General features: G+C 37.2%; 6 protein-coding genes across 10 annotated transcripts; 2 read left to right on the top strand and 4 right to left on the bottom strand.

Annotated features, from left to right (window-relative positions):
• Positions 1–33: 33 nt before the first annotated feature.
• Positions 34–3,803, top strand: LOC117616655 (VAN3-binding protein). Its single transcript, XM_034346034.1, has 9 exons — positions 34–952; positions 1,070–1,371; positions 1,554–1,604; positions 2,085–2,156; positions 2,231–2,618; positions 2,816–2,971; positions 3,091–3,140; positions 3,233–3,290; positions 3,376–3,803. Coding segments are annotated over exons 1-9 (1,269 nt in total). The 5' UTR covers positions 34–951; the 3' UTR covers positions 3,567–3,803.
• Positions 3,577–7,250, bottom strand: LOC117616656 (probable lactoylglutathione lyase, chloroplastic). The gene is made up of 9 exons (XM_034346035.1): positions 7,046–7,250; positions 6,258–6,462; positions 6,045–6,169; positions 5,850–5,914; positions 5,472–5,684; positions 5,321–5,368; positions 4,426–4,533; positions 4,173–4,313; positions 3,577–3,909 (listed from the first exon to the last, which is right to left on the bottom strand). Exons 1-9 carry the CDS (start codon positions 7,185–7,187, stop codon positions 3,868–3,870), a joined length of 1,089 nt encoding a protein of 362 aa, XP_034201926.1. The 5' UTR covers positions 7,188–7,250; the 3' UTR covers positions 3,577–3,867.
• Positions 7,251–9,167: 1,917 nt separating this feature from the next.
• Positions 9,168–10,502, top strand: LOC117615756 (aquaporin TIP4-1). Its single transcript, XM_034344897.1, has 3 exons — positions 9,168–9,506; positions 9,640–9,878; positions 9,991–10,502. The coding sequence occupies exons 1-3, from the start codon at positions 9,380–9,382 to the stop codon at positions 10,372–10,374; spliced, it is 750 nt and encodes a 249-aa protein (XP_034200788.1). The 5' UTR covers positions 9,168–9,379; the 3' UTR covers positions 10,375–10,502.
• Positions 10,503–10,553: 51 nt separating this feature from the next.
• Positions 10,554–12,293, bottom strand: LOC117615755 (protein JINGUBANG-like). The gene has a single exon (XM_034344895.1). It carries the CDS (start codon positions 12,050–12,052, stop codon positions 10,691–10,693), a length of 1,362 nt encoding a protein of 453 aa, XP_034200786.1. The 5' UTR covers positions 12,053–12,293; the 3' UTR covers positions 10,554–10,690.
• Positions 12,294–12,618: 325 nt separating this feature from the next.
• Positions 12,619–16,094, bottom strand: LOC117618909 (carotenoid 9,10(9',10')-cleavage dioxygenase 1-like). The gene is made up of 11 exons (XM_034348679.1): positions 16,089–16,094; positions 15,400–15,615; positions 15,094–15,273; positions 14,792–14,870; positions 14,591–14,669; positions 14,431–14,493; positions 14,070–14,208; positions 13,652–13,955; positions 13,484–13,545; positions 13,191–13,355; positions 12,619–12,859 (listed from the first exon to the last, which is right to left on the bottom strand). Exons 1-11 carry the CDS (start codon positions 16,092–16,094, stop codon positions 12,743–12,745), a joined length of 1,410 nt encoding a protein of 469 aa, XP_034204570.1. The 3' UTR covers positions 12,619–12,742.
• Positions 15,950–21,487, bottom strand: LOC117615655 (carotenoid 9,10(9',10')-cleavage dioxygenase 1-like). 5 transcript variants are annotated; one of them, XM_034344778.1, is made up of 19 exons: positions 21,343–21,487; positions 21,160–21,250; positions 21,012–21,051; positions 20,835–20,935; positions 20,668–20,726; positions 20,156–20,202; positions 19,646–19,846; positions 19,382–19,525; positions 19,153–19,255; positions 18,672–18,934; positions 18,121–18,300; positions 17,917–17,995; positions 17,750–17,828; positions 17,614–17,676; positions 17,303–17,441; positions 16,851–17,190; positions 16,712–16,776; positions 16,386–16,550; positions 15,950–16,256 (listed from the first exon to the last, which is right to left on the bottom strand). In XM_034344778.1, exons 7-19 carry the CDS (start codon positions 19,760–19,762, stop codon positions 16,140–16,142), a joined length of 1,854 nt encoding a protein of 617 aa, XP_034200669.1. In that variant the 5' UTR covers positions 19,763–19,846; positions 20,156–20,202; positions 20,668–20,726; positions 20,835–20,935; positions 21,012–21,051; positions 21,160–21,250; positions 21,343–21,487; the 3' UTR covers positions 15,950–16,139. The 5 variants fall into 5 exon arrangements, with proteins under 5 accessions (XP_034200669.1, XP_034200667.1, XP_034200668.1 ...); XM_034344776.1 differs by having other exon boundaries at positions 20,835–21,051; XM_034344777.1 differs by having other exon boundaries at positions 20,156–20,199; positions 20,835–21,051.
• Between the last annotated feature and the right edge of the window lie 2,019 nt (positions 21,488–23,506).

Raw genomic sequence — 23,506 nt, 5'->3', positions numbered from 1 at the left:
GCTAATTTTTGACTTGTATAGGTTGGAAATTGCAAGTATGAATCAACCTCGTAAAGCACAGAGGCTAGGGGGTGATTTAAATTAAGCTAAGTTATGCAAATCACAAAATTTACGATAAAAATAAATAATCGATTGGGACCTCAGAAATTGTTGGTGCTCTCTCTCACTCTCACTCTCAATTAAAACCCATGATTTAGGCTCCAAGCAATGATGAAAGTTGTACCATACCCTCAGCTGGGTGCGTGGGTCTTCAAACAATTAAGTTGTATCACCACTAAACCATGCCGCTGTCCGAAGTCAGATTATATTCTAGGGGCTGTTGGTGGGCCCAGGGTGCTTGCCTCAAAGTTTGTCCTTTGTTTTTTTCTTTTCAAAATTTTATTCTGAGCTACAGTAAAAGTTACGAGTGAAAGAAAGTGAAAAGAGATCAGCTTTAGACAGAAGTTACTTTAGACCTCGATGCGGGACACATTTGCAGAATTTCTCTCATCGATCTAAATAAGAAACCGAGGACGAAGCTAATCAATGGAAGCATCATTTACTTTCTTAAACCTTAGGGTTTGATCCTAGGGTTACGATCCAGAACCAGAAGGCAATGTGATGTGCCGCTGGGTGCAAAAGGGCCCCTCAGAATAATTTTGCTTTATTAAATTAAGCTTTGATAATGGTGGTGTCAAAAGGAACCTTAGCCTGGTAATCATGAACAGGCCGCTGAAAAAATGGGGTCTTTACCCATAAATGCATAAAGCACACACAAATGAAGTGAGTGTGAGGAGGAAAAGAAAAGGCAACAATTTTGTGATGGGGACAAAATTTAAAATTAAATATAAATAAATAAATAAAAACCATGCAACTCACTTTTGCAACCTTGTTAAATAGGCACTGTATTGTACCCTTCCTCTTCAATCTTCATCTCCTCATTCCTCCTTTCCACTATTGGGCTTCAAAAAAAGTAAGCAAGAACCCAAAAAAGAAGAAAACTAGACTTATTTTTTTGGCTTGGCTCTTAACTCTTAACTCTAACTCTCTGAGTGTGTGTATGCGTGTGTGTTTTTTCATGGTGTTTTAGTGAGCTCTTGCGGTTTGAAGTGCCCAACAACACAGGGGATGCATGGGGGGCTAGAGGACATAGACGAAAATGGTGGCATGAGTTGGGCAGGCGAGGCTTGTGCCCCACCACCGGAAACTCCAACGGAGTCCATGGAGTTTCTGGCCAGATCATGGAGCCTCTCTGCCATGGAGCTCTCCAAAGCTCTTTCCCACACTCATGTTAATGTTGCTTCTAAAAATCTTGACAACAACAAGTCTGCCTTCACTTCTTCTGATGGTGTTGGTTCACATGATACAGTTTTCATGCGTTTAGGAGAGCCTGTAAGTTAATTTAGTTTCCTACTTAACAAGTTAACAAAGATATTAGAATTTATTTATATGTCCAAACAAGTGTTTTATGTATGACTATAAGAAAATCTTTATTTATTTTTTGGTATTTTTGGGTTTTCTTTAATGGGGTTATATGTTTGTGTGTTTGCTATGATCCAATACGGCTACTTCAGCCAAGTGGGGGTAGCCCTCCAATTTCACCCAGAGACAGTGAAGAAATGAAGGTACTCTCTCTCTCTCTCTCTCTCTCTCTCTCTCTCTCTCCTATTTGTTTTGTTGGTCAAAATTCTAAAGCTTCAAATGTAAGTAAAAATATTTTACCACCCTTTGGTTGAAATTCACTTTTTTTTTTTTCTTTTCAATTTACTGAAAAAAAAAACATTACAATTTCTGCTTGGGTGGTCTATGATTTTATGATATTTAATTTTGAGAGTGTAGGATCACCATGATGTTTTATGTGCACGAGCGCATGATTTTAAACTAAGTCTATAATTGCTTACCAACTTTCTTGTCATTTATACTTGATTACGAAAAGATAACTTTTCCCAATAAAATATACACTGAAGCACAATAAAAACAATCAACTGGATATTGATTTAGTGGTATTTTTCTTCGATAATGTTGAGAGAGAGGTCCCAACTTCGAATCTTGTCCCCCAACACAAGTAGAGACATGAACTTTTTACAGCTGGTTAATATATGCAGGAGTTATTTTTACTGCATCAAGCACTCCACCCAGATTTCCTTTCCACTCAACAGCAATTGCTCAATAATGGGGTAATTCTATTCACTTTTCACCAATCAGCCTCATCATTGTGATTTCCCAATTCCTCATTGTTGTTTCTCTGCAGCTATACAAGAGCATTTTGCGAGGGAAAACAATGGGAAGGTGGTTGAAAGATCAAAAGGAGAGGAAGAAGCAGGAACTCAGAACCCAAAATGCTCAGTTGCATGCAGCTGTTTCTGTGGCTGGGGTTGCTGCTGCTGTAGCAGCAGTTGCAGCTTCAACTGCATTGCCTGAAACTTCAGCGGCCCACCAGAAAGCGCCACTAATATCGGAGCTGAGGACCGAAACATCAGCTGCACTAGCATCTGCGGCTGCTCTTGTAGCGTCGCGTTGCATTGAGATTGCGGAGGAAATGGGAGCTGATCATGACCACATTCTATCAGTTGTCAACTCTGCAGTAAATGCAAGGACGAATGGAGATATCATGACCTTAACTGCTGGAGCAGCTACAGGTATCACTAAGCCTCTACAAAGCTTATACTAAATTCCATCATTTTAGAACAAAAATCCTTGGCTCAACAATTTTCCCCAAAATTTCAAACCAAACAAACTCAACACTCAAACCACAATAAAGCTAATCACAAACTAGTTTAAAACATATCGACACCACAAGTTTTGGTTCAACTTTATTCTGATCCATGAGTTACAGCTTTGCGGGGAGCTGCTACACTTAAGGTAAGGCTGCAAAAGGAGTACGGAGGCACGAACTTGGTTCTGGCTGACGAAAAACTTGAAGGAAAAGAATCAAATTCAGCACTGAACTTTGTCACTAGAGGAGGTGAACTCCTCAAACGTACAAGGAAAGGTAAACAAAGGACATTACCAAGATACATTCATGCAGCAATAGTGAATTAAGCTAACCGAATTCATGGATAAATTCGATGGCTAATGTGAAACTCACAGTAATGTAACTTTTGAATGCAGGTGATCTCCACTGGAAGCGAGTTTCTTTCAACATTAATTCAAATGGGCAGGTAAACAAGCCAAAGATACAAAAATTTGAAAAAGAAAAAAAAACACTAAAATCAATAAATGAATTTGATCAGCTTACTTCGAATGATAACAGGTTGTAGCCAAAATGAAAAGCAAGCACATGGCGGGAACATTTACGAAAAAGAAGAAATGTAAGAACATTCTCATACCCATAACAAATATTTCACATTAACTTCTGCCCCCGTCAACTGTGATGCTGCACTGTGATGAATGCAGGTGTAGTCTCTGGAGTCTACTGTGACATCCCAGCCTGGCCGGGAAGGGAGAGGGAAGATGGAAGCAAACCAAGGGCATACTTTGGGATAAAAACAGCTGAAAGGACAATAGAATTTGAATGCAAGAGTAAAGGTGACAAACATTTGTGGACTGAGGGGATCCACCATATGTTGAATTTTATGCCAACATAACACAATTCCAAGGAAGGTTAAAATTTGGATTGATGTAAAATTGAATTGTTAGATTTTTCATAGCAATCAATGTGCAGTAACCATCTCAAAATCTTAGCTCTACATATCGTTGGGCAAGGATGGCACTTATAACAGATGTTACAGTCTTGTACAGAGTGCTATATCTACAAGTTTGTTTTGGGTATGTTCTCTCAGGGACTGCTTCAGGATAAATAAAATTGGCAGGTTAGAATATTCTACAGTCAAAATTGTTACAAATCTTCCCATGGACTCAATTTTGAGTCTTTGGTGATGCTTTTAGTCATTCCAATTCCTTCATAAAATCAACATTATCAACAAAGACCTGCAGGATGGCGAGGGGCGAAAATTAAAGTCATTGAATTAAAATTGTACATCAATAAAGTTATACGTATTGCTTAAAAAATTATGATAAATTTCATGCATAAAAGGTACAAAATATGCCATAAGAACACCAAGGTGTCATCAATTTTGAATTTGTGCACCCTAACTGGTATCAGAACTACCAACTAAGAAAATAGAACAATTACTATAAGGAAATGCAACGAAATCAACTTTCACTTATGGAAGGCCGTAAACAGATCATACCGATTTCCAGCCATCAGGGTCAAGGCAAGCAGTTATCTTTGTGTTGAGACCTGGCAAAGGCCCAGGTTCAAGAACAATCTTCCCTCCATAGAGTTTGATTGCTTCTGCACTTTTGTAAACATCATCTGTGCCTATTGCGATCTGTTAAAATAAGGGATTCAGTCTTCTCAGCATAAAAGCACAGAGATTTATATAAGTTATATACAGGTTTGTATATAGTAAAATAGGTTGTGAGAAAAATAATATCATATACCTGTGCATAACCATTTCCTTTGTCATAATCTGTGATCCCATAGTTGTACGTCAGTTCAAGCACTGGATTCTTATCTTCAGGACCATAGCCCATCAGGGCGTATGTATACTAGTAAACAGACAGAATCAAATATCAGGTAGAGTAGCAAAATCCAGACAATGTTGAGCAATAGTTTTCAATTTAATTACATATGTTAAAAGGAAATAGATGGAGGTGGGGGAAGGCTAAAGCACAGAGGGCTTTCACAAAAAGTTATTTCTCAGGTTAGCATGGATAAGAATAAAGTTGTTAGTAAGCAAAAATATGTTAGCTCAGCAGCTAGATTTATTAATGCAAAATATAGTGCCTGGATTCTGATTGATGGGAAACACATGTCAACACTCCCCAATTGAAGGTTCAAAATCACATTTCCAGCATGCGTCTGTGCTCATGGATTTCTACCTTTTTGTGCAACAAAATTAAAAACATGATCATATAGTAGTTACATAGGCAATGCAAAACCCACAGAGCACCTGCTTCAACTAGACAAAAGGCAACTGTATGGGATACCTTCCTGCACAGCTACTGCCTTACGCCCAAATCCAGGAAGAAAAAAGGAATGGGCATAACAAGAAAACCCATTACAACAATGACCTTCAAATACAAGCCATATGTATGAACACTACATTATTCAGCAAGATCCTCATATTCATAGAGACATAAACCAGATTATACTCCTACACACCACATAAATGCGAAAATAACAATGGCATGTTTTGGTCACAATTTCTATAATGGTCATGCAGTATTCAAAAAAATGTGTGGTGTATAGAGATTAACATGAGCATCATTATTCCAAACTATCCACAAGTATCGGGGAAGTTATCAGTGGGTGGTAAGTGTGAAGTCAAGTCACCTTGTACTCAGGATAATCTCTCTTGCGAAGAAGTTCCATTCCAAAAGCCTTCAAGTTAAAGAAACACAATGTTAAACGCTAAATGAAGCTTGCATCTATAAAAGCCTATCCAGGATCAGATATTATTAAGTTTAATAAAGAAACATCTCACCTTCTTATAAAAATTAATAGCACGGTCAAGATCGCCTACACGAAGCATCACTTGACATAAGGGCTCAGGTGAAAGCCCTCTCTCCAAAAGCTCAAACGTATAGCCATCAGGATCCTCAACAGAAGCAATTATTGTACTGCCATTTTTAGCAGGGCCAGGTTCCCTTGTAACTTTCCCTCCCTTTGCCTTTATCAGTTCCACTGATTTGCTGACCTACATAAAATCGTATAACCTATGTAAGTCCAAAAATTTTGGCATATAAAACATTATGGATAAGGCATAAAAATGTTAGAGATAATAATGCTCCGAAATTGCTGAAGAGGATGGATGTTATACAAAGACAAAAAACTACATCTATATTAAGAAATAGCAACTTACATCTTCAACATCAATACCAAAATGGCCAAAACCAGTCCCAATGTTGTACTTGTCTACTCCATAATCTATAAGAAAAATACGATAGAATTTCACAATCATACGAAAGCAACTGAACGGTATTAAAAAAGAATACTTGTACTAAACAACAAAATAGGCTTGAAATCATACAGAGTTACATACACAAAAATGACTTACTGTATGTAAGTTCAACAACAAAATTGGAATCTTCTGGCCCATATCCGAGAAAAGCATTTGAATATTGCTCCTCTGGTATGTCACGCCTTCTCAACAGCTTCATCCCCAAACATTCGGTATAGAATCTGCACCTCAAAAGGAATAATCAGCTATCTATATATGATGAACAATGCATTGTTGAAGCAGTATGCCTGTTACTAAATAGACACGTACTTTATAGTCTTGTCCAAGTCCCCAACACGATAGACAACATGAAGCATTCTTCGTTTGTCATTTTTTACCCACTCCAAAGCATTTTCCTTGGTGATAGCAGTGCCTGCTTGTGCCAAATTTGCAACTGGGGCAGCCTCTAGTGTGTTTCTCTCTCCTCTTAGCAACTCAGATGCTTTTGCACCTAATAGTTGTGACTGAGGTAGAGCTAGAGAACCACCCCGAATCCACAAGCGCAAGGCATATTAAATCCAATTGATGGGTTCTTTTTAATCAAAAATTAAATTAACTAAACTGAGTGCCTACAAATGTTTGCTAAAGTTCTTCATGTGATTAGAAAGTAAACAACAATAGGGAAAATTGATTAATTTTTGTAAGGTGAACCTCATATAGTTATTTATGATGACTTATGCAAAGATCATTCTTTTATGTATAGCAACTTAATTTCAGGTCATGTATCAAAACTAAAGCCTCCATATAATTTGAATTTTTCATAATTTCTCTATTTACAAAAGCAAAACTGCAAACTTTCAGCCAGAGATAACCAAATTCCCATTGCATTACAAGAAAAATTGAAGCAAAAGAAAACAACCAAATTTTAACTCTTATATATCGTACACTATTCAACCCAAACTTAGCATAATGCATATACATTGCACATTCGAGTATAAACTAAAACAACCCAAAAAATCAGTAACTCAAAATAAGAACAAAATGAAACATGGGTTTTTCAAGTTTTGGGTTTTCAATGGAAACAAAGTGCAAAACAATGATGATAAGGGAGGAATTACCAGAGCCGAGGTGAAAGAGAGCGAGCCTTCGAGATGTACAATATGAAGAAGCAGAATTTCTCACATCACAAAACCACAAGGAGGGCGGTGGTGGAGCAAGAGAAGGTCTTAAGAGATTCAGGGTAGCCGATAAAGATGACATTTTGGTTATCTTTTCTAGTTTCTACCACACTCTCTGCAACGTGTGTCTCTGTGTTTCACTCACTCTCAGCTTTTGCTCTCTCTGTTGTTATCTGCATGTTGGAGATGATATATGCGCGCGCGGGTAAATGGGCCTTGCATGTAGCATTTGGGCTTTTCATGACCCATTTGTTTTCACAGGCCTGCCTTGTCGTATAGCGTGTATGAGTTTGGGTTGGACAGAGGTTTATGGGCCCAAGCTTCTATTGTCCTATATCTTTCGTTTCATAACGACGGTATACTGCCTCAACCAACAGGCTTAATTCACATTTTCTTTGCTTTCATTTCATACATCTTAGTTGCCAGTGGAGTGCTAATTATTTTCTGGTATACATCATCATGAACGTTTGACGTACGGAAATTTCTGAAATAAATCAATCACAAATAAAAGTCATTAGTTTTGCCTATTGGGTTACTTTGTGAAATATTTATTCTTACTGATCCACATTCAAAGTCATCATTATACAACATTAATTCCGAGTTTGGGGGTTAATTAAGAATTATGCAATAAACAACATGATCATCCTACTCACAAAAAATGAAGATATATCTTTGACTTTCAACCTCCCATATGCAGGACTGGTAGTTAGTGATCCATCAATCTCATCGAAAAAGAAAATTCAATAAAAAGTTTTTGCAGCCTAACCCTCAGTTGTCGAACCAAATTTATGGTTCTAAATAAAGATTAAAAAGGCAATATACATTGGTTTTGGTAGGCAATCCAATTTCTCAACCTCATTTGGAGGTAGGCAGATGATGGGCATGGCATCGATGAACCCTAATAATTCATTACATTATTAGGCACGGTGGCCCCCTTTAATTTTGCCATCACTATGTGCTCACTGCACGATTATTGCAAAACTCACACATGGTATATATGGTACGTGCACTCAAAAGAGTTAGGTTGGCAAATGCTTGACATGTTCTCAAAAACCTCAAAACTATATAATTTATACCCAAAAAGAAACTCTAAAAAATAAATAAATAAGTTATTACGGTTGAGAGTGTTGTAAATTTCACATCAAGGAATTGAAGTCTCGCTTAACAGTTTAAATGATTTTGAACCTCTCTATTCATTGTCAATTAATTTTAAATTAGATGCTCACAGTAATCGCCTTATTCGTATTCTTGTGTGTAATTATGAATTTACATCTCCATTAAAAAAAAAAAGGATTAAAAGCGGAGAGGAAGCAAGCAAGCACGTAGTGGATGTCAATAATTGTTGGAGGAGAAAAGTGGATTCATGATGAACTAAGAGACAAAATGTTGAGTTCCATTTTAGTATTCAGATTTTGATACCATGAAGAAGACTTTTACTTTAGCATTCAGATTTGTGCATGGAGAGCCAGCTAAGTCATCATCTTCATCACAACCCAACAAAACAAAGCATGCTTTATCTAAAAATATTGGATTTTCATATAATAAAATCATCCTTCTTACTTTCGATCAATAATTGAATTTTTTACTATTTAAATGTCTATTTGATATAAAAATATATTAAAGAAAACAAAAACAAAGACAAAGGAAATGCGTATGGACACAAAAGTTGTACACCCAGAGAACAACATTCATTAGAATATGACAATTATTCTTTATGAATCAATCAATCGCAAACTTGCTAGCATGATCAGCTTTTGTGATGATATGAGATATAATGCTCTCTTTTATATGATAATTTATATAAGATTCGTGTTTCATATATTTTTGAATCTACGGATTTTAAGTTGTTAAAAACTAAACCGACAATGCATCAGTAATTAGTAACATACATCATTTTATACCTTTCGTTTTATGTTTTACCTAAAAAAAAATTTGATTTTGTTTCACAATTTCCTCTACGATCTTCATGCCGAACATCAAATCCTGATCATGGACAATGTCTAAAGCACCCAACTATTATATATATTGTCATGTTGCTCAGTTAATGCCTGCCCAATTCAAATCCACCATGGCACACAGTCATACATTGACAGATGATAATGGCAAAACAGCAAATACACCCCAAGTCAAGGGGTTTAGCTGTGAAAGGATATCACAATATCATTGCTTATAAATACCAAACGTTGTCATTGTGCTGTAGAAACTGCAAAGTGCAGAGACCCTCAACCTCAAGGCAAGACTTTAGACCACTCGATCATAGGAAACACGGACAAAATGGCGAAAATAGCCTTGGGAACCACCAGTGAGGCTGCCCTGCCAGAATTATGGAGAGCCCTCGTGGTTGAGTTCATCACCACCTTCCTCTTTGTCTTTGCTGGTGTTGGATCAGCCATGGCTACTGGTAATTCATAATTTTATTTATTTATTTTCTTTCATTAGATTGTCATTAATTTATCTGTCGTTTATATATAATTGGTAGTCCCATTTGTGTATATACGGTAACTTTAACGTACGGTGTTGCGTTTGGTTGGTAGATAAGCTAGAAGCAGATGCATTAGTCGCGTTGTTTGCCATAGCTGTGACACATGCACTAGTTGTGGCCGTCATGATATCCGCCGGCCACATTTCCGGCGGTCACCTTAACCCGGCTGTCACCCTCGGCCTCCTCGTTGGCGGTCACATTACCGTCTTCCGATCCCTACTCTATTGGATCGATCAATTGTTAGCAGCCGCCGCAGCTTGTTACCTGCTAGAATACCTCACTGGTGGATTGGTAAGTCACAAATTATTAACGTGACATTATTTGTCGGAATATCATTTATTTGTTTATTTATTTATAAGGTCATGTTAATTGTCACATAATTTAATTGTTAATGTTTTGGCAGACTACACCAATTCATTCGCTTGCAAGTGGGGTTGGATACTTACAAGGTGTGATATGGGAGATTATCCTCACATTCTCCTTGCTCTTCACAGTCTACGCTACAATTGTGGACCCCAAGAAAGGAGCTCTTAACGGTTTAGGCCCCACACTCACTGGGTTTGTGGTTGGGGCCAACATCCTAGCTGGTGGGGCCTTCTCAGGGGCTTCAATGAACCCAGCAAGGTCCTTTGGTCCGGCTTTGGTGAGCTGGAACTGGACTGACCACTGGGTTTACTGGGTTGGGCCCCTCATTGGTGGTGGGCTTGCTGGGTTCATCTATGAAAACTTCTTCATTTTCGGACCAACAACTCATCTCCCCATTCCCACTGAGGAAGGGGCTTTTTGATTCTTGTGGTGTCAGATTAAATTCTACTTTGGCGAAATTCTAATTCTGGGAAATTTTCCCTTTTTTTTTTCGAAAATGAGGATTCGAATACAAGACTTTTGTGCAGGAGTAACTGCTTGAAATTAGCATTTGCAGCTTTTTTTGGTATGCTATTTACTGTATATTGGTCCTACAATATATAACAAAATCCACAATCCAATACATAGGATATTGACATTTTTATAGTTCAAGGAAATAAAAAGGTTGTGGCTACAAAAATTAAATAAGCTCTGAGGGAGAAGAAATTATTTTCATGATACATCTGCTAGAGAAAATTTTACCTTTGAAGCAGCTTCCTCTCAACCCATGAAGGAGACAACACAGGGCTAGTCTCATAATCCCTAACCTTAGTCCTGGAAAAACTCCTCTTCATATAACTGAACCCCATCTTCTCTTCTGGTGACACCTTGACCTTCCAAACCTTAAAACTCTGGTCCAAACTTGCACTATAAACCAGAAACCCCTTCACAACTTTGTCCATCTCCAAACAAGCAGCCAAACACCTCACAGGCCCTCTGTGCCCATTCAGCACAGCCAAACACTCATGGAAACAGCTCCCTTCCTCTCTTCTCCAAACCCTAATGGTTGTATCCTCTGACCCACTAAATATCAACGTCTCCACAGCCACTAGGCAGAGCACTGCAAAATTGTGACCCTGTAAAAACCCACCATGGTTAAATCTGAAGGTTATTTTCTCCTTCTCCCAGAAATTAATTGTTCCATCTGAAGAACCAGAGTAAAGGAAACAATTGGAGTTGAATGATGAAGTGCTTAGGGCCAATGCATATATAGGGTAGTTTTGGAAATTCAGAGTCATGACGAGAGTGTGAGAGTTTTCACTAAATACCCTTCTCCAAATCTTCACTGACCCATCTGAGGAGCAAGTGAAAACACAGCCATCATCTTGCTTCACCAAAATTGCATTGACATTGTGTTCATGTGCCACAAATGAATCCACACAGTTTTTGGTTAAGACCCTCCAGGCTTTGACTGTTTTGTCATATGAGCCAGTGTATAGCAGGCCTTCTGCATGATAATATGCCAAGCAGGAAACACATTCTTTGTGTTTTTGGGTGTTGGTTTTCAAAAACAAAGAAAATGAGCTCTTTTTGGGGATGGAGGAGACCTTTTTGGACCTGAAATTGTCTGGGACTTTGAAGTTCCATATTCTGATTTTGTGATCCTTGTGTGTGGTGAAAAGAAAGTCACCATAAGCCAAAGTGCTTCTTACTTCACCTGAAGTTGCCTTGATGCAACCGTATTCTATGTAGTCCGGCTGCCTCCATACGCGAATTCGGTTGCTCTTGGAGCCCGTGAAGACTAGCCCCTGCTGCCTTGAAATGGCAATGGAGTAGATGATGCCTTCGCGGCGATGCAGCGAGGCAATGCAATGGTAAAGAAGCGAAGGGGATGGGGTTTGGAGAGGGGAGAGGGTCCATGGGGACTCTGGGCTTGGGGGTGGCAATGGCATTGTGGTGTGGGGGCTGGAAGGCATTGAACGGCTGCTGCTATCTTCTTGGTCACAGATGATAGCTTCTTCTTGTTGATCAATATTGTTACTTCCCTCCATTGCATTATCTCTCTCTACATATATGAAGCTAACGAGGGATTTCTTGGGATATTTCAAGTCCAATTCCATGGCTTGAAGGTGTTTAGAAGGAGGGTGTGGGGCTAGCTAGAGATATATAAAGATCAGAAGGGTGATATATGTATTTATGAAGAACATCTTGAAGTAGCTTGGATACATAAATTTCCTATACATATAGCATGCCATCAATTCAATATGTTAGGTAGGTTCCATACTTTGGAAGTTTTTTCAGGCCTTTCCTCTTCCAACCCCTCCTTCCTTCAGCCAATGAACATTAATTTGGGTTAGAAGACTTGAGCACCCATATCAACCCATCAAAGTTGCTGGTTCGTTTTAATTGATATATTAATTAATCTCCATACATATAATTTGGTGTAGGGGGAATTATATTGCAGCAATAAACAGATGGAGACATTAACTTAGAGGATGAGGGGGTAGAGTTGTGATTAATGTGGTGTATTTAATCTCCATCCACAAGTAATAAATCCCCAAACATTGCCATAGAGAAAAAGCTAGCTTGTCAATCAAATACAGCAATGGTATATAGGAAGACAATTAATCTTTTCATTTTATTATTTATTTATAATATTTTCGTTAATACGATACAAAGCAGCTTAACTTCCAGAGTAAAATCTCGAATCCGGTGTGTGACAATCAAACAGCCGAGGCTAGTCTAATTTCCAGCTTAAATTGCACAGATGGGAAATCTGGGAAGACAAGCAGCATATATAATGCATAATGCTAAGATTGACAAGGCATTGACACCAAAGTTGCATGAAAACCATATGGCACCCGCTGTGGCAATGTGAGTTTCGCAATCGGTTCACTTTCAAATTTCTTTGCGTCAATTACATGAACCTGGCAGCAAGATATATAATTAAAGTGATTATAATCTGATCAGCAAGACTAAATATAATTCATAATAATATATCAATTGAACATAAAATTAATGTTCCTTTTTTGTCGATCCAATAAATTTTAGAACTGCTTTAAAGTGTTTCTTGACTATAAAAACAATTTCTAAATAAGGTGCTTCTTTAAGAATCACTTATAAGTTTTTTTTTAAAACGTATATACTTTAAAGTATTTATTTATTTATTATAAAAATGTTGACGTGCTTTTAGAAAAAGTGCTTATGAGCATAACTGTTTCTTACAAAAGCAGTCCAAAACTTATCATCGCAACTCACTTGGGTGACATCAGTTTCTTCATTGTGGACAAAAGTGACAATCCAACCATCATCTTCCTCCATGCCTTTGCCTCCATGCCTAGCCACAAAAACGCTTCCACTGCAAAAGTTTTTCTCCTCAAACTTATGGTACTCAACTTTTATCAAATCCTCACACTTTCCCTCCTGCTAGTAGCACACGCATAAACATGAAACCCAAAAATTTAGTACTTGGTTTTTTTTTTTGTTTTTTTATTTTTTTATGGTGATTAAATTTATTGGTTTTATGTAAAATTAATATTAATCCTTACCACAAATGACGTAGAATTCGATTCCTCCAAATATAATTTGGCTAGAGATCCATATTTTCCCATGCCTAGGACAAACAAAATCTCAAATAATTCAACAAAATAATTCCTAACATAGCACATTATTTTAATTGAGATGAATTTAGTCAAAGTTTCCTTCTTCTTTTTCTTTACCAGTGTCAGAGCTTGCCATAGAATCAATGACCTGTGCATAGCCATACTTGTGTTTCAAACCAGTTACTTGTTCATTGATGAAAGGAAAATCCATGGAGAAATCAGTTCCGGTTAAATTTCTCTCCTCCACATCTCCAGAGACCATGTTCAATCTCCATTCATATAAACGAGAAAACAAATATCCAGTCTCTGCAGAATGATCATCTGCAAAGTTGAACCCTTTTGAGAACCACTCATATTTGTTAAGTCCACCATCAGGACCTGGCAAGAGGGATGTGAGAGCCCTGCATCCCCTCACTACAACCTGTTCTCGTTTGTCACATATTAATTATGATTTTAATCAAAGATTATTAGAAAGAAAAACAAATTATTATTAATAATTAATCTATCATCAAATGAAATCACAATTATTATTTACCTCATTAGCCTCCTCAAAGCAATTGAGAATGTGAAATGTGCAATTGGTTTGTACCTCAAACCACTTGACTGAGTCTGAATCACCATAACGTGGCATCACTCCAATCCTTGCATACTCTTCCTTTTCATACTTCAATAATCTATATATTGTACATATATATATGAGAATTAATTCATAAGTAATCCATATATATGGATTAGCTGATGCTCAATCCAAACCTACATAGCTAAGATTAAGAAATTAAAAATCAAATTAACATAATAAGTTTGCAAATAATCAACAGATTTTTTATAGAAGACTTGTAATTCAAGTGGTTAATAGCAGTTATGAGTTTGGTACTATTTGTATTCTATGCACCTACAGGCCACCCATGGTGACTCGCTTTACATCAACCGTGAGGGGATGATCAATGATTACATTGTACCTGAAGCCAGTAAAACACCATAAGAGAAGGTTAATTCTGATTAATTACTACAAAATCTCTGGATCAAGTAATATTTATTTTTATTGTTTACACTTACTTCTGTGTGACTCCTATATCATGGCTAAGCGTACTGCTTTTGAACTCGAGATCAACCTTATGCAGTAATTTTCCATCAGCTGAGGTAATTATTTGCAATAACATAAGGGAAGTTTAATTAACATATAGCCCAACAAAAATAATAAATAAATGGACAAATATAATAAGCAGTTGTTAATCAAATCAATTAGAGGTTTCGTACCAGAGATAACACCCAAAACACAGTAAGGTTTCTTTGCATCTACCCCCATTATGACTAGCTCTCCGGAGTTTGGAGCTTTCTGCACAATTATAAGCACAACCAACCAAGGTTGTATCTCATTTATTGACTATCTTATTGGTCAACTTTCTAATATAAAGGTGAGTCTCACATGTATATGTGCACGTGCGGGTCCTATTTTTGCTGACCTCATTTTTATTAGAGAAGTGATTAGTAAGTCTAAATCTGTAAGTTTGTAAGTAAATGTGGTCCGAATAGTAAAAATATTCAAAAGAAAAAAAAACCTTTGGATGGCTGCTGAAAGGTCGATTCCAAGCTCCATTGACATTCCAATCACAAATAGTTTCTAATGTCAAGATGTCCATCTCTTGAGGTAAATAATTCTCTGCAATCGAATAGAGCCTTCCTGAATGCTCAAAAACATTGGTGTTGCTCAAGTGTTTATTGATTGTGCCAAACCTCAACTGCAAGAATATAAATGAAACAAATTAACTAATTATGGATATATATATGATAATCAATTAAAGTAAAGCTAGTTCTTATATAAGTTAACCATAGATCATGATATATATATATATATAGCTAGCTACCCCATTTAGAATATATGCTGCTATAACTGCTGCTGCATCTCTTTCTAGGGCTGGTAAGAAACATGGCTTATTATGCTTCTGTTTCTCTAGCTTAAATGTTTCAGTCTCAACATATCTGTTGTTGTAGGAGATAATCCAACTTCCATCATGATCTTCTTTGAAGTAGAGTGCATGACTGTCATCTCTTGAAGTAGATGCTACTTCTATTAGTGGATCCTATTTTTATTGGAGATGTATGAGATGTTTGAGACTGCTTTTATAAGAAGTAATTCTCCTCATAAACGCTTTTGTTAGAAGTGCTTGAAAAAGCACATGCTAGGTGCTTCTCCAGAAAGTACTTTTATATGACTTATAAGCACTTTTATATTTTTTTGCCAAACGCAATCAAAAGCGTTTTTAATTGTCAAAAAACACTTTTATGCTTTTATCCAAAATCAATCCCAAACAAGCTTGTAGTATAATAATATGATTTGTTAAAAAAAACAAATAGGAGAGTACGTAATTGTGATAATTTTTTGTGTATTCTTCTTTTTATAAGGGCACATATATATAGTACATCATGCCTTGAAGTCCAAGTAACCTTAAAAGCCAAGTAAGACAATTACTTCTAATTCTATTTACAGTAGGAATTCAGAAATTAAAAAAAAAAATGATTACAATCAAACAACACGGGAAATGTGAACTCACACCAACATGATTTCTCTAGCATTACTTTTTATTTTTTTTCATACATATAAATGCTAAGATTGACTAGGCATTGATACAAACGTTCCATGAAAACCATATGGCACGCGCTGTGGCAATGTGAGTTTAGCAATCGCTTCACTTCCAAACCTACTTGTATCAATAACATGAACCTGGCAGCAAGAAAGTAATGAAAGTGTTTATAATTAATTAAGGTGAGCAACACAAAATTAATGCTTTTTTTTTTTCCTTCTTTTTTATTCAATCCAACAAATTCTGGAGAGAATGGCACCAGAACTCACTTGGGTGACATCAGTTTCTTCATTGTGGACAAAACTGACAATCCAACCATCATCTTCCTCCGTGCCTTTGCCTCCATGCCTAGCCACAAAAACGCTTCCATTACAGAAGTTGTTCTCCTCAAACTTGTGATATTCAACCTTTATCAACTCCTCACACTTTCCCTCCTGATAATATTATCAATTCACATATAATATAAATATGTAACACCAAAAAGCTAGGGCCTTTCAACTGAAAAAGAAAAGGAAAAGATACAACTGTTGGGTTGGTTTTCACCAAGAAAAAGTTCAAGAAGAAACAAAGATTGAACGAAACATGAACTCATTACCGCAGATGTCGTAGCATACGATTCCTCCAAATATAATTTGGCTAGAGATCCAAATTTTCCCATGCCTAATACAAAGAAGATATCAAGTAATGTTGACAATAGGGTACACTATCAGAATCAAAGTTTAAATTTTCTTTACCACATGTAGAGCTTGCCATGGAGTCGACGACTTGGGTGTAGCCATACTTATGTTTTAAACCAGTTACTTGGTCATTGATGAAAGGGAATTCCATGGAAAATTCAGTTCCGGTTAAATTTTTCTCCTCAACTTCCCCAGATACCATGTTCAGTCTCCATTCATATACACGAGAAAAGAAATATCCAGGCTCTGCAAAAATATCATCAGCAGAAGAGACGTCCTTTGTATGGTGTGCAAAATTGAAGCCCTTGGAGAACCACTCGAATTTGTTGTTGAAACCAACGTCACCATCAGGACCTGGTATGAGGGATGAAAGAGCTCTACATCCCCTCACCACAACCTGTTCTCGTTTGTCATCAGACATTAAATATAAGGATTAATTAGAATAACAATATTAATTAGTAATTATAATTGAATTAAAGGTTGATCTGATGATGCTTAATTATTATTACCTCATCGCCCTCCTCAAAGCAATTGAGAATGTGGAATGTGCAACTGGTTTGTACCTCAAACCATTTGACAGACTCTGCATCACCATAACGGGGCATCACCCCGATCCTCGCAAACCCTTCCTTTTCATACTTCATTAATCTAGCCACACATGTTCCAACAGCATTAGCTTAAGAGCTATAGCTACTTGCCAACAATTAATAAGATCAATTGTTAAAGAACTAGGTATATAAAGGACTTATAGCTCAAATAGTTAAGATTTAAAAAAACATTCGTTCATGACCTCGAATTCTGGAGTGTAATATATACTTACTGGCCACCCATGGCGAGTCTTTGTATATCCACTGTAAGGGGGTGATCAATGATTACATTGTACCTGATGCCACCAAAACATCCCCATTAAAGAAATGATTACATTGTAGATAAGAATTACCCATTTATATACTTACTTCTGTGTGACTCCTATATCATGGCTGAGGACACTTCTTTTGAATTTGAGATCAGCCTTATGCAGTTTTTTTCCATCAGCTGAAATAATTATTATTATTATCATGATGTTTATAAAATTCTCCAGCATAAATAACACAATGTAGTTATTTTAAATCGAACCGAGTACCAGAGATAACCCCCAGGACATAGTAAGGTTTTTTAGCATCCGTCCCCATTATGACTAGCTCTCCGGAACTTGGAGCTTTCTGCAAAATATCCAAAAGCATGACAAAACCGAAATCTATAATTATTGGAGGCAGAATATTATATAAGAAAAAATAGAAGAAATTAAATAAATACCAACAGAAATTAAAAAGTTTTTAAAAAAAACCTTTGGGTGGCCAGTGAAAGGTCGATCCCAAGCACCATTGACATCCCAATCAGAAAGAGTCTCTAAAGTTGAGATGTCCACCTCTTGAGGCAAGTAATTCTCTGTAACAGAGTAGACCCTCCCTGAATGCTCAAAAACATTGGTGTTGCTAAAGTATTTATTCACTGCGCCAAATCTCAGCTGCCACATCATACAAGAAACAAAATTATATATATAATTGTTCTATATAGCTGCATATGATATAATTTTTTTTATACAACCGATACTCTACTCTAAAAATTAATCTAATTTATGAGAAGGGGGATTCAAACTTGAGTGCAAGGGCGGGCTCACTGTCCTGGTCAACTTGGTGTAACCCACAACTGCTGATATAATTAAATTATAGTTATAAACCATCGCTAGTGCTTTCTTGCCAATCGTCCAGATTCACAATACAACATAGAAGTATGGCAAGAGGTACACTTTCCTTTAAACCGTGTTATGGCGAAAATAAATAATTATAATAAATATATATGAGTTTCCACAAACTTAAAAATTGATAAGACTAGTACCCCATTTAGAAGAAGTGCAGCTAAAACTGCTGAAGCATCTCCTTGTAGGACTGGTAAGAAACATGGTTTGTTATGTATGTGTTTCTCTAGCTTAAATGTTTCAGTCTCAACGTATCTGTTCTTGTAGGAGATAATCCACCTTCCATTTTGGTCTTTCTTAAAGTATACTGCATGAAGCATTCCTTCTCCGTCTACCCAACTGTGGTGTGATTGTCCAAAAATGGAAACTGCTGATTTCAGACCTCCAAATAATGGATTGTTACCTGCAAGATTATTATTGAAAATAAAAGCCATTATTAACTAAGCCAAACTTAATTAATGTTGATCTTACCTAAAAATAAATACTAGGATGCGTTCCCCACTCTGCACCCGGGTTCGAATCCCCCTTCCCATAATTAGAATAGAATATCGCTTCTATCAAAAAATATATATAATAACAAATTAATAATATTGGGACTAGGAAGTCACACATATTATATACCGTTTCTTATGTAAACACCCTCGGCAAAATCAGGGGGGATTTCTCCTTCAGTGCAGTTGATCTCAACAAGGCTGCCAATCTCTTCAACTGGAGCAAAGTTTTTCTGTAAGCACAAGATGTAATTAAGCTTATACATATATAACAAAAGATTTTAACTAGAACAAATTAAAGTATGCATATCTGGTGGTAGAGCTAAGTTTGAGTAAGACACTGCTGAACTGGAAAGTACCTGTGAAGGGAGCAATGGTTGATCCACAAATTTGAACATGGAGTTGACAAGTGCATCTAAGATTTTCCCAGAAGTGTTTTTCATGGTTTCAGAGACATTATTCACCTTCTTGATTGGAAGTTGCTGCAATTCTTTGAATAGAGGCTAGAATCAAAACATGTCAAATCAAGTTCAGAAAAGGTTACAAGTAGGCAACTAATGACAAACAAATCATATATGTATATATATGCTTCTGTCTGAAACAAAAATGGATGAATGAAATACCTTAGCAGCTGAGGAAAGTGAGGTTTTCAGATGATTAAAACTCTCAGAGATGAAATGGGTCTGAAAAGATCCATTTACTTGTAAAGCACAAGAGGGGACTGCCATTAATTGGTGCATCTTGCATCAAACGCGCTAACCCTTCATTTGTGTGTATATATATTGGCTCAATGTTAAACAATCCATTGTGGGGCCTTGTGCTAACTGTTGAGATAAAAAATTCGTTCATAGCAAATTAAATTTTGGCCCAAGTTTAAAGAAGTTGGGCCCATAGCTAAAATGGTTTTGTGGACTTGTTGCTAAATTGGCTTAGGCCCAAATGAATTAATATTAATATTTTTACAAGAAAATATTAAGCATTAACAGAACATGTACGTTGAGTTGAGTAGTGGCTGGAAATGGGAAGTTACTCCCACCCACATACGTGAGGCAACAACTGGCTCCACTATGTCAGTTCCTCTTGGTCTATAAAAAGGAACCAAAGGATGCAAAACAGGAGGAAGAAAAAAGTACCAAATTGCTGCAGAAATCCACAAGAAGAGAAACAAAGCACCAAACTGCTGCAGAAATCCAAAGAAGAGAAGCAAGCATAAGAGATACGAAGCTCTGTCATAATACCATTAAGAAGGTATAAACAAATTCATTTAAGTATCCTTTTATGTACAACTGACTTGCAGGCAAAAAAATATGTATGTGAGGCCATTGTACAGAAGCTTGAACTTCCTCCATGTTTGATATCAAGAAATGTATCATATCAACAGAGACCGTAGCAGGGGAAAAATGTGAACAAATCCTCCCAAATTGGCAATAATTATGCTACTTACACAAAGAGAGCTCTCACAAGGACCTCTCTATTGTGAATTACAGATGGGCTTCTACAAGAATCCCACTGTACAAGTGCTGTGAACACCTTGTGAGTGTCCATAGGCACATTGTGGTACTCAGAGAAGACCTTGTGAGTGTTCTTGAGTACCAAAAACAGAAAACATCAACAGTTCAGATGCTTTGTTACATGCTCAACCCACCTTCAGCAGAGCAAAATTCCAAATCTGCAGATTGGAGAAAGAACAGGTAGCAAAACGTGCTGCAAATGGAGAAAATCAATAACTCTGTTTTAGTCTCACCCATTAGCATAAACAGAAGAAAATATATTAAAGGAGATGCAGAAATTACTGAGTGCCAGAAAGCTTACAAAAGCTGATGATTCACACCCACTTTCTGTGCTTCAAAATTAACCAACAAAGAAAAATCCCAAGTCAGACAGCTCACGAAAATTACTAAGCCAGCACTCCTCTGCAGCAAATTGCAAAAGGTTCTCACTTTGTTGTTGGCAAAACATGAAGCAACTAAGACAAAGCAAAACCAGCACCTCAATGGGCAGTATGATGGCCCTCTCAAATGATGTGAGTCTGCAAAGGAAAATATGCAAAGCCTTAGAAATTCCAATCAAATTGGAAAGAAAAGAAGGCACAAAGCATCAGCAAGCAAAAAAAACAGCAAAAGGAAAAATGGCTCACCAATAAGCCTCTTGTGTTGCGACTGTTGAAGAACCCAAAAGCAACACGAGCCAAAGACAAAGAAGCCTAAAAGTTGAAGAAGTCCCAGAAGCTGAAAGAGAAAAGTGACGAAAAGCAAATGAGAAGAAAAGAAAACTAAAAGCAAAGAGAGGGGAATAAGACAAAAAATAAAATAAAAGAAACCTGCCAAAGCAAAGGGAATGACGCCTGGGATGACTTTCAATTCATTTTTAGTGGACTACATGGTCTGCTTTGACAAACATGAGCAAAGGCAAGGTCTTGCCTTGGTTTTTGCATCTCAAACTCAAGGCTCCGTACTGATTGTGACAGATGAGTAGTTGAAGAGATATATATAATTTGGTCCAGTTTGAATTGATTTGAACTACTCCAGATAAAGATGGAAGTGACTCAGTTTGAATTGATCTCTACTACTCCAAATAGATATCGGTTTTGGTTTCAGTTGGCAGCTGGCTCTCAAAGCCTCTCTGACGTGGGCTTTTTGTTTATAGGCCAAGCTAAATGGGACTTTGCCCCAGCAAAAGCTCCAGTTACAAATCAAAGAATGCACTGCCGTTGTTTAGTGGAAAAGTAAAGGAAGAAAGTGGGGTGAAGAGTTTGTTGTTTAGTGAAGACGTGATAATAGCAAACCCAAAGCCCAACCAATTGGTTTTGCTGGACATGCACAGACTCGCATGTTCCCAGCCAAATATCCAAAAATCGTCAAAGAAGGATGAAGGGCAAATGGGTCATCTTCCAAATTCAAGTGTTCGAACAGTATAACAACTCTCACATGTTTAATGGGGTCAACCATTGACAATTCTCAAGTGCTAGAAAATACCAGTTAACAAACCGTCAAATAAATTTGGATGGACCTTTTCCTCAAATCAAAATTTGTCCGTCCAAAATTCCCTTCAGAATAAAAAAACGTATCAATTAGCAAATAATTGATACGAAAATCCCAAATTTCTCAAATGGTACCAAATCATTCTAAATTTCTTCATGAGTCATCTACCCGTATAAATTTCAATGGATCAAATTCAAATTTCTCAAATATATAAATTCTAAATTATTGGGCCATACATACCCATGAATTTCTAATTTTTCCCATAGGTCATCTACCTATGAAAATCTTCAAATCGTCTCAAAGACACCAACTCGAAATTATTGGGCCACACTTACCCATTAATTTCTAAACCGTCGAACTACGTTGGTTTGATCCCTTTAAAAGGGTACGTAGGCAATCTAGAGATTCAATCTAGATGCAACCATCCCAAACATATTTCCATATCGAATCCCTGGTTTATTCAGATAAATTCACTCAAACTCCTCAATCAAACCCATTCAAATTCTTCGTTTTGTGATGAGTCATTTATTCATCATGAATTTTTGAACTACGAGTGGCTTGATTCCCGCAAAGGATACGTAGGCATCCTGAGGTTGGACTTGGGAGCAGCCACAAAATCAAACACACACGTTCTGTTTTTTTTTATGATGGAATCAAAGGGTTTTCCCTTGAAGCAAGGGATTGTAATTAAGAGACTTGCGTCTCGAATGGGTCGAACCTAAAATAATAAAACCCCATTATTTAATTAGTGGTGGTGAAATTATATTAGGAAGATCACCATTTTCCTTCAACAGTGCTCGTGTGAGCAATAGTGGAGCTTCCGGAGCTGCAACTGTGGTGATTGTTGATGATGATAGTGATAGTGATGATGCCATTGACGCTAAGGCTAGCGTTCCAGAACAAGAGGGCATCCGTGACATTGGCGATGCAGGCGAAGACCTTGATGAAGACAATTATTATAACCATGACAAGATACATATGTATGCCCATGTGGCTATTCAGAAGAGGCAGATGACTTGGATACCCCTCACAGGTTTCCTGGTGACGTCCTATGCCACGCTAGCATCGAGCCAGTACTCAACATATCTCGTGCTCCACGCTAGCATCGAGCTGGTACTCAACATATCTCGTGTTTACTTCCTTTCTATTCTCTATATCTTGAGTTGCTATTTTAGCTTATATCATATTCTGCCTTTGTTTCACAAGTTGCCGACACCTTTGAGGGTTCAGACCTTGTTGTTGCTATTATTAGTTCTACTCAGGATGCTCGAGAGGTATCCATCGTTTGCCTCCCATGTTTTGCTTGAGTTTGTCTAGTTAGGTAGTCTCCCCTTTTTTCTTTTTTCTTTTTTCTTTTTCGAATGCACATAATATAGCTTGTTGATTGCCTCATATTTATACATGTATAAGTTTTTTTAGATTGGGCATGTTGCCCAAGGCATGGAAATTATCCATAAGGTGCCCTTTTTCTCTGAGACACCCACTACATTAGCTGAGATGGCG

Source organism: Prunus dulcis, chromosome 1 (assembly GCF_902201215.1).
Source record: "Prunus dulcis chromosome 1, ALMONDv2, whole genome shotgun sequence".
Taxonomy (NCBI): Eukaryota; Viridiplantae; Streptophyta; class Magnoliopsida; order Rosales; family Rosaceae; genus Prunus; species Prunus dulcis.
This window is presented reverse-complemented; position numbering and strand designations above follow the sequence as displayed.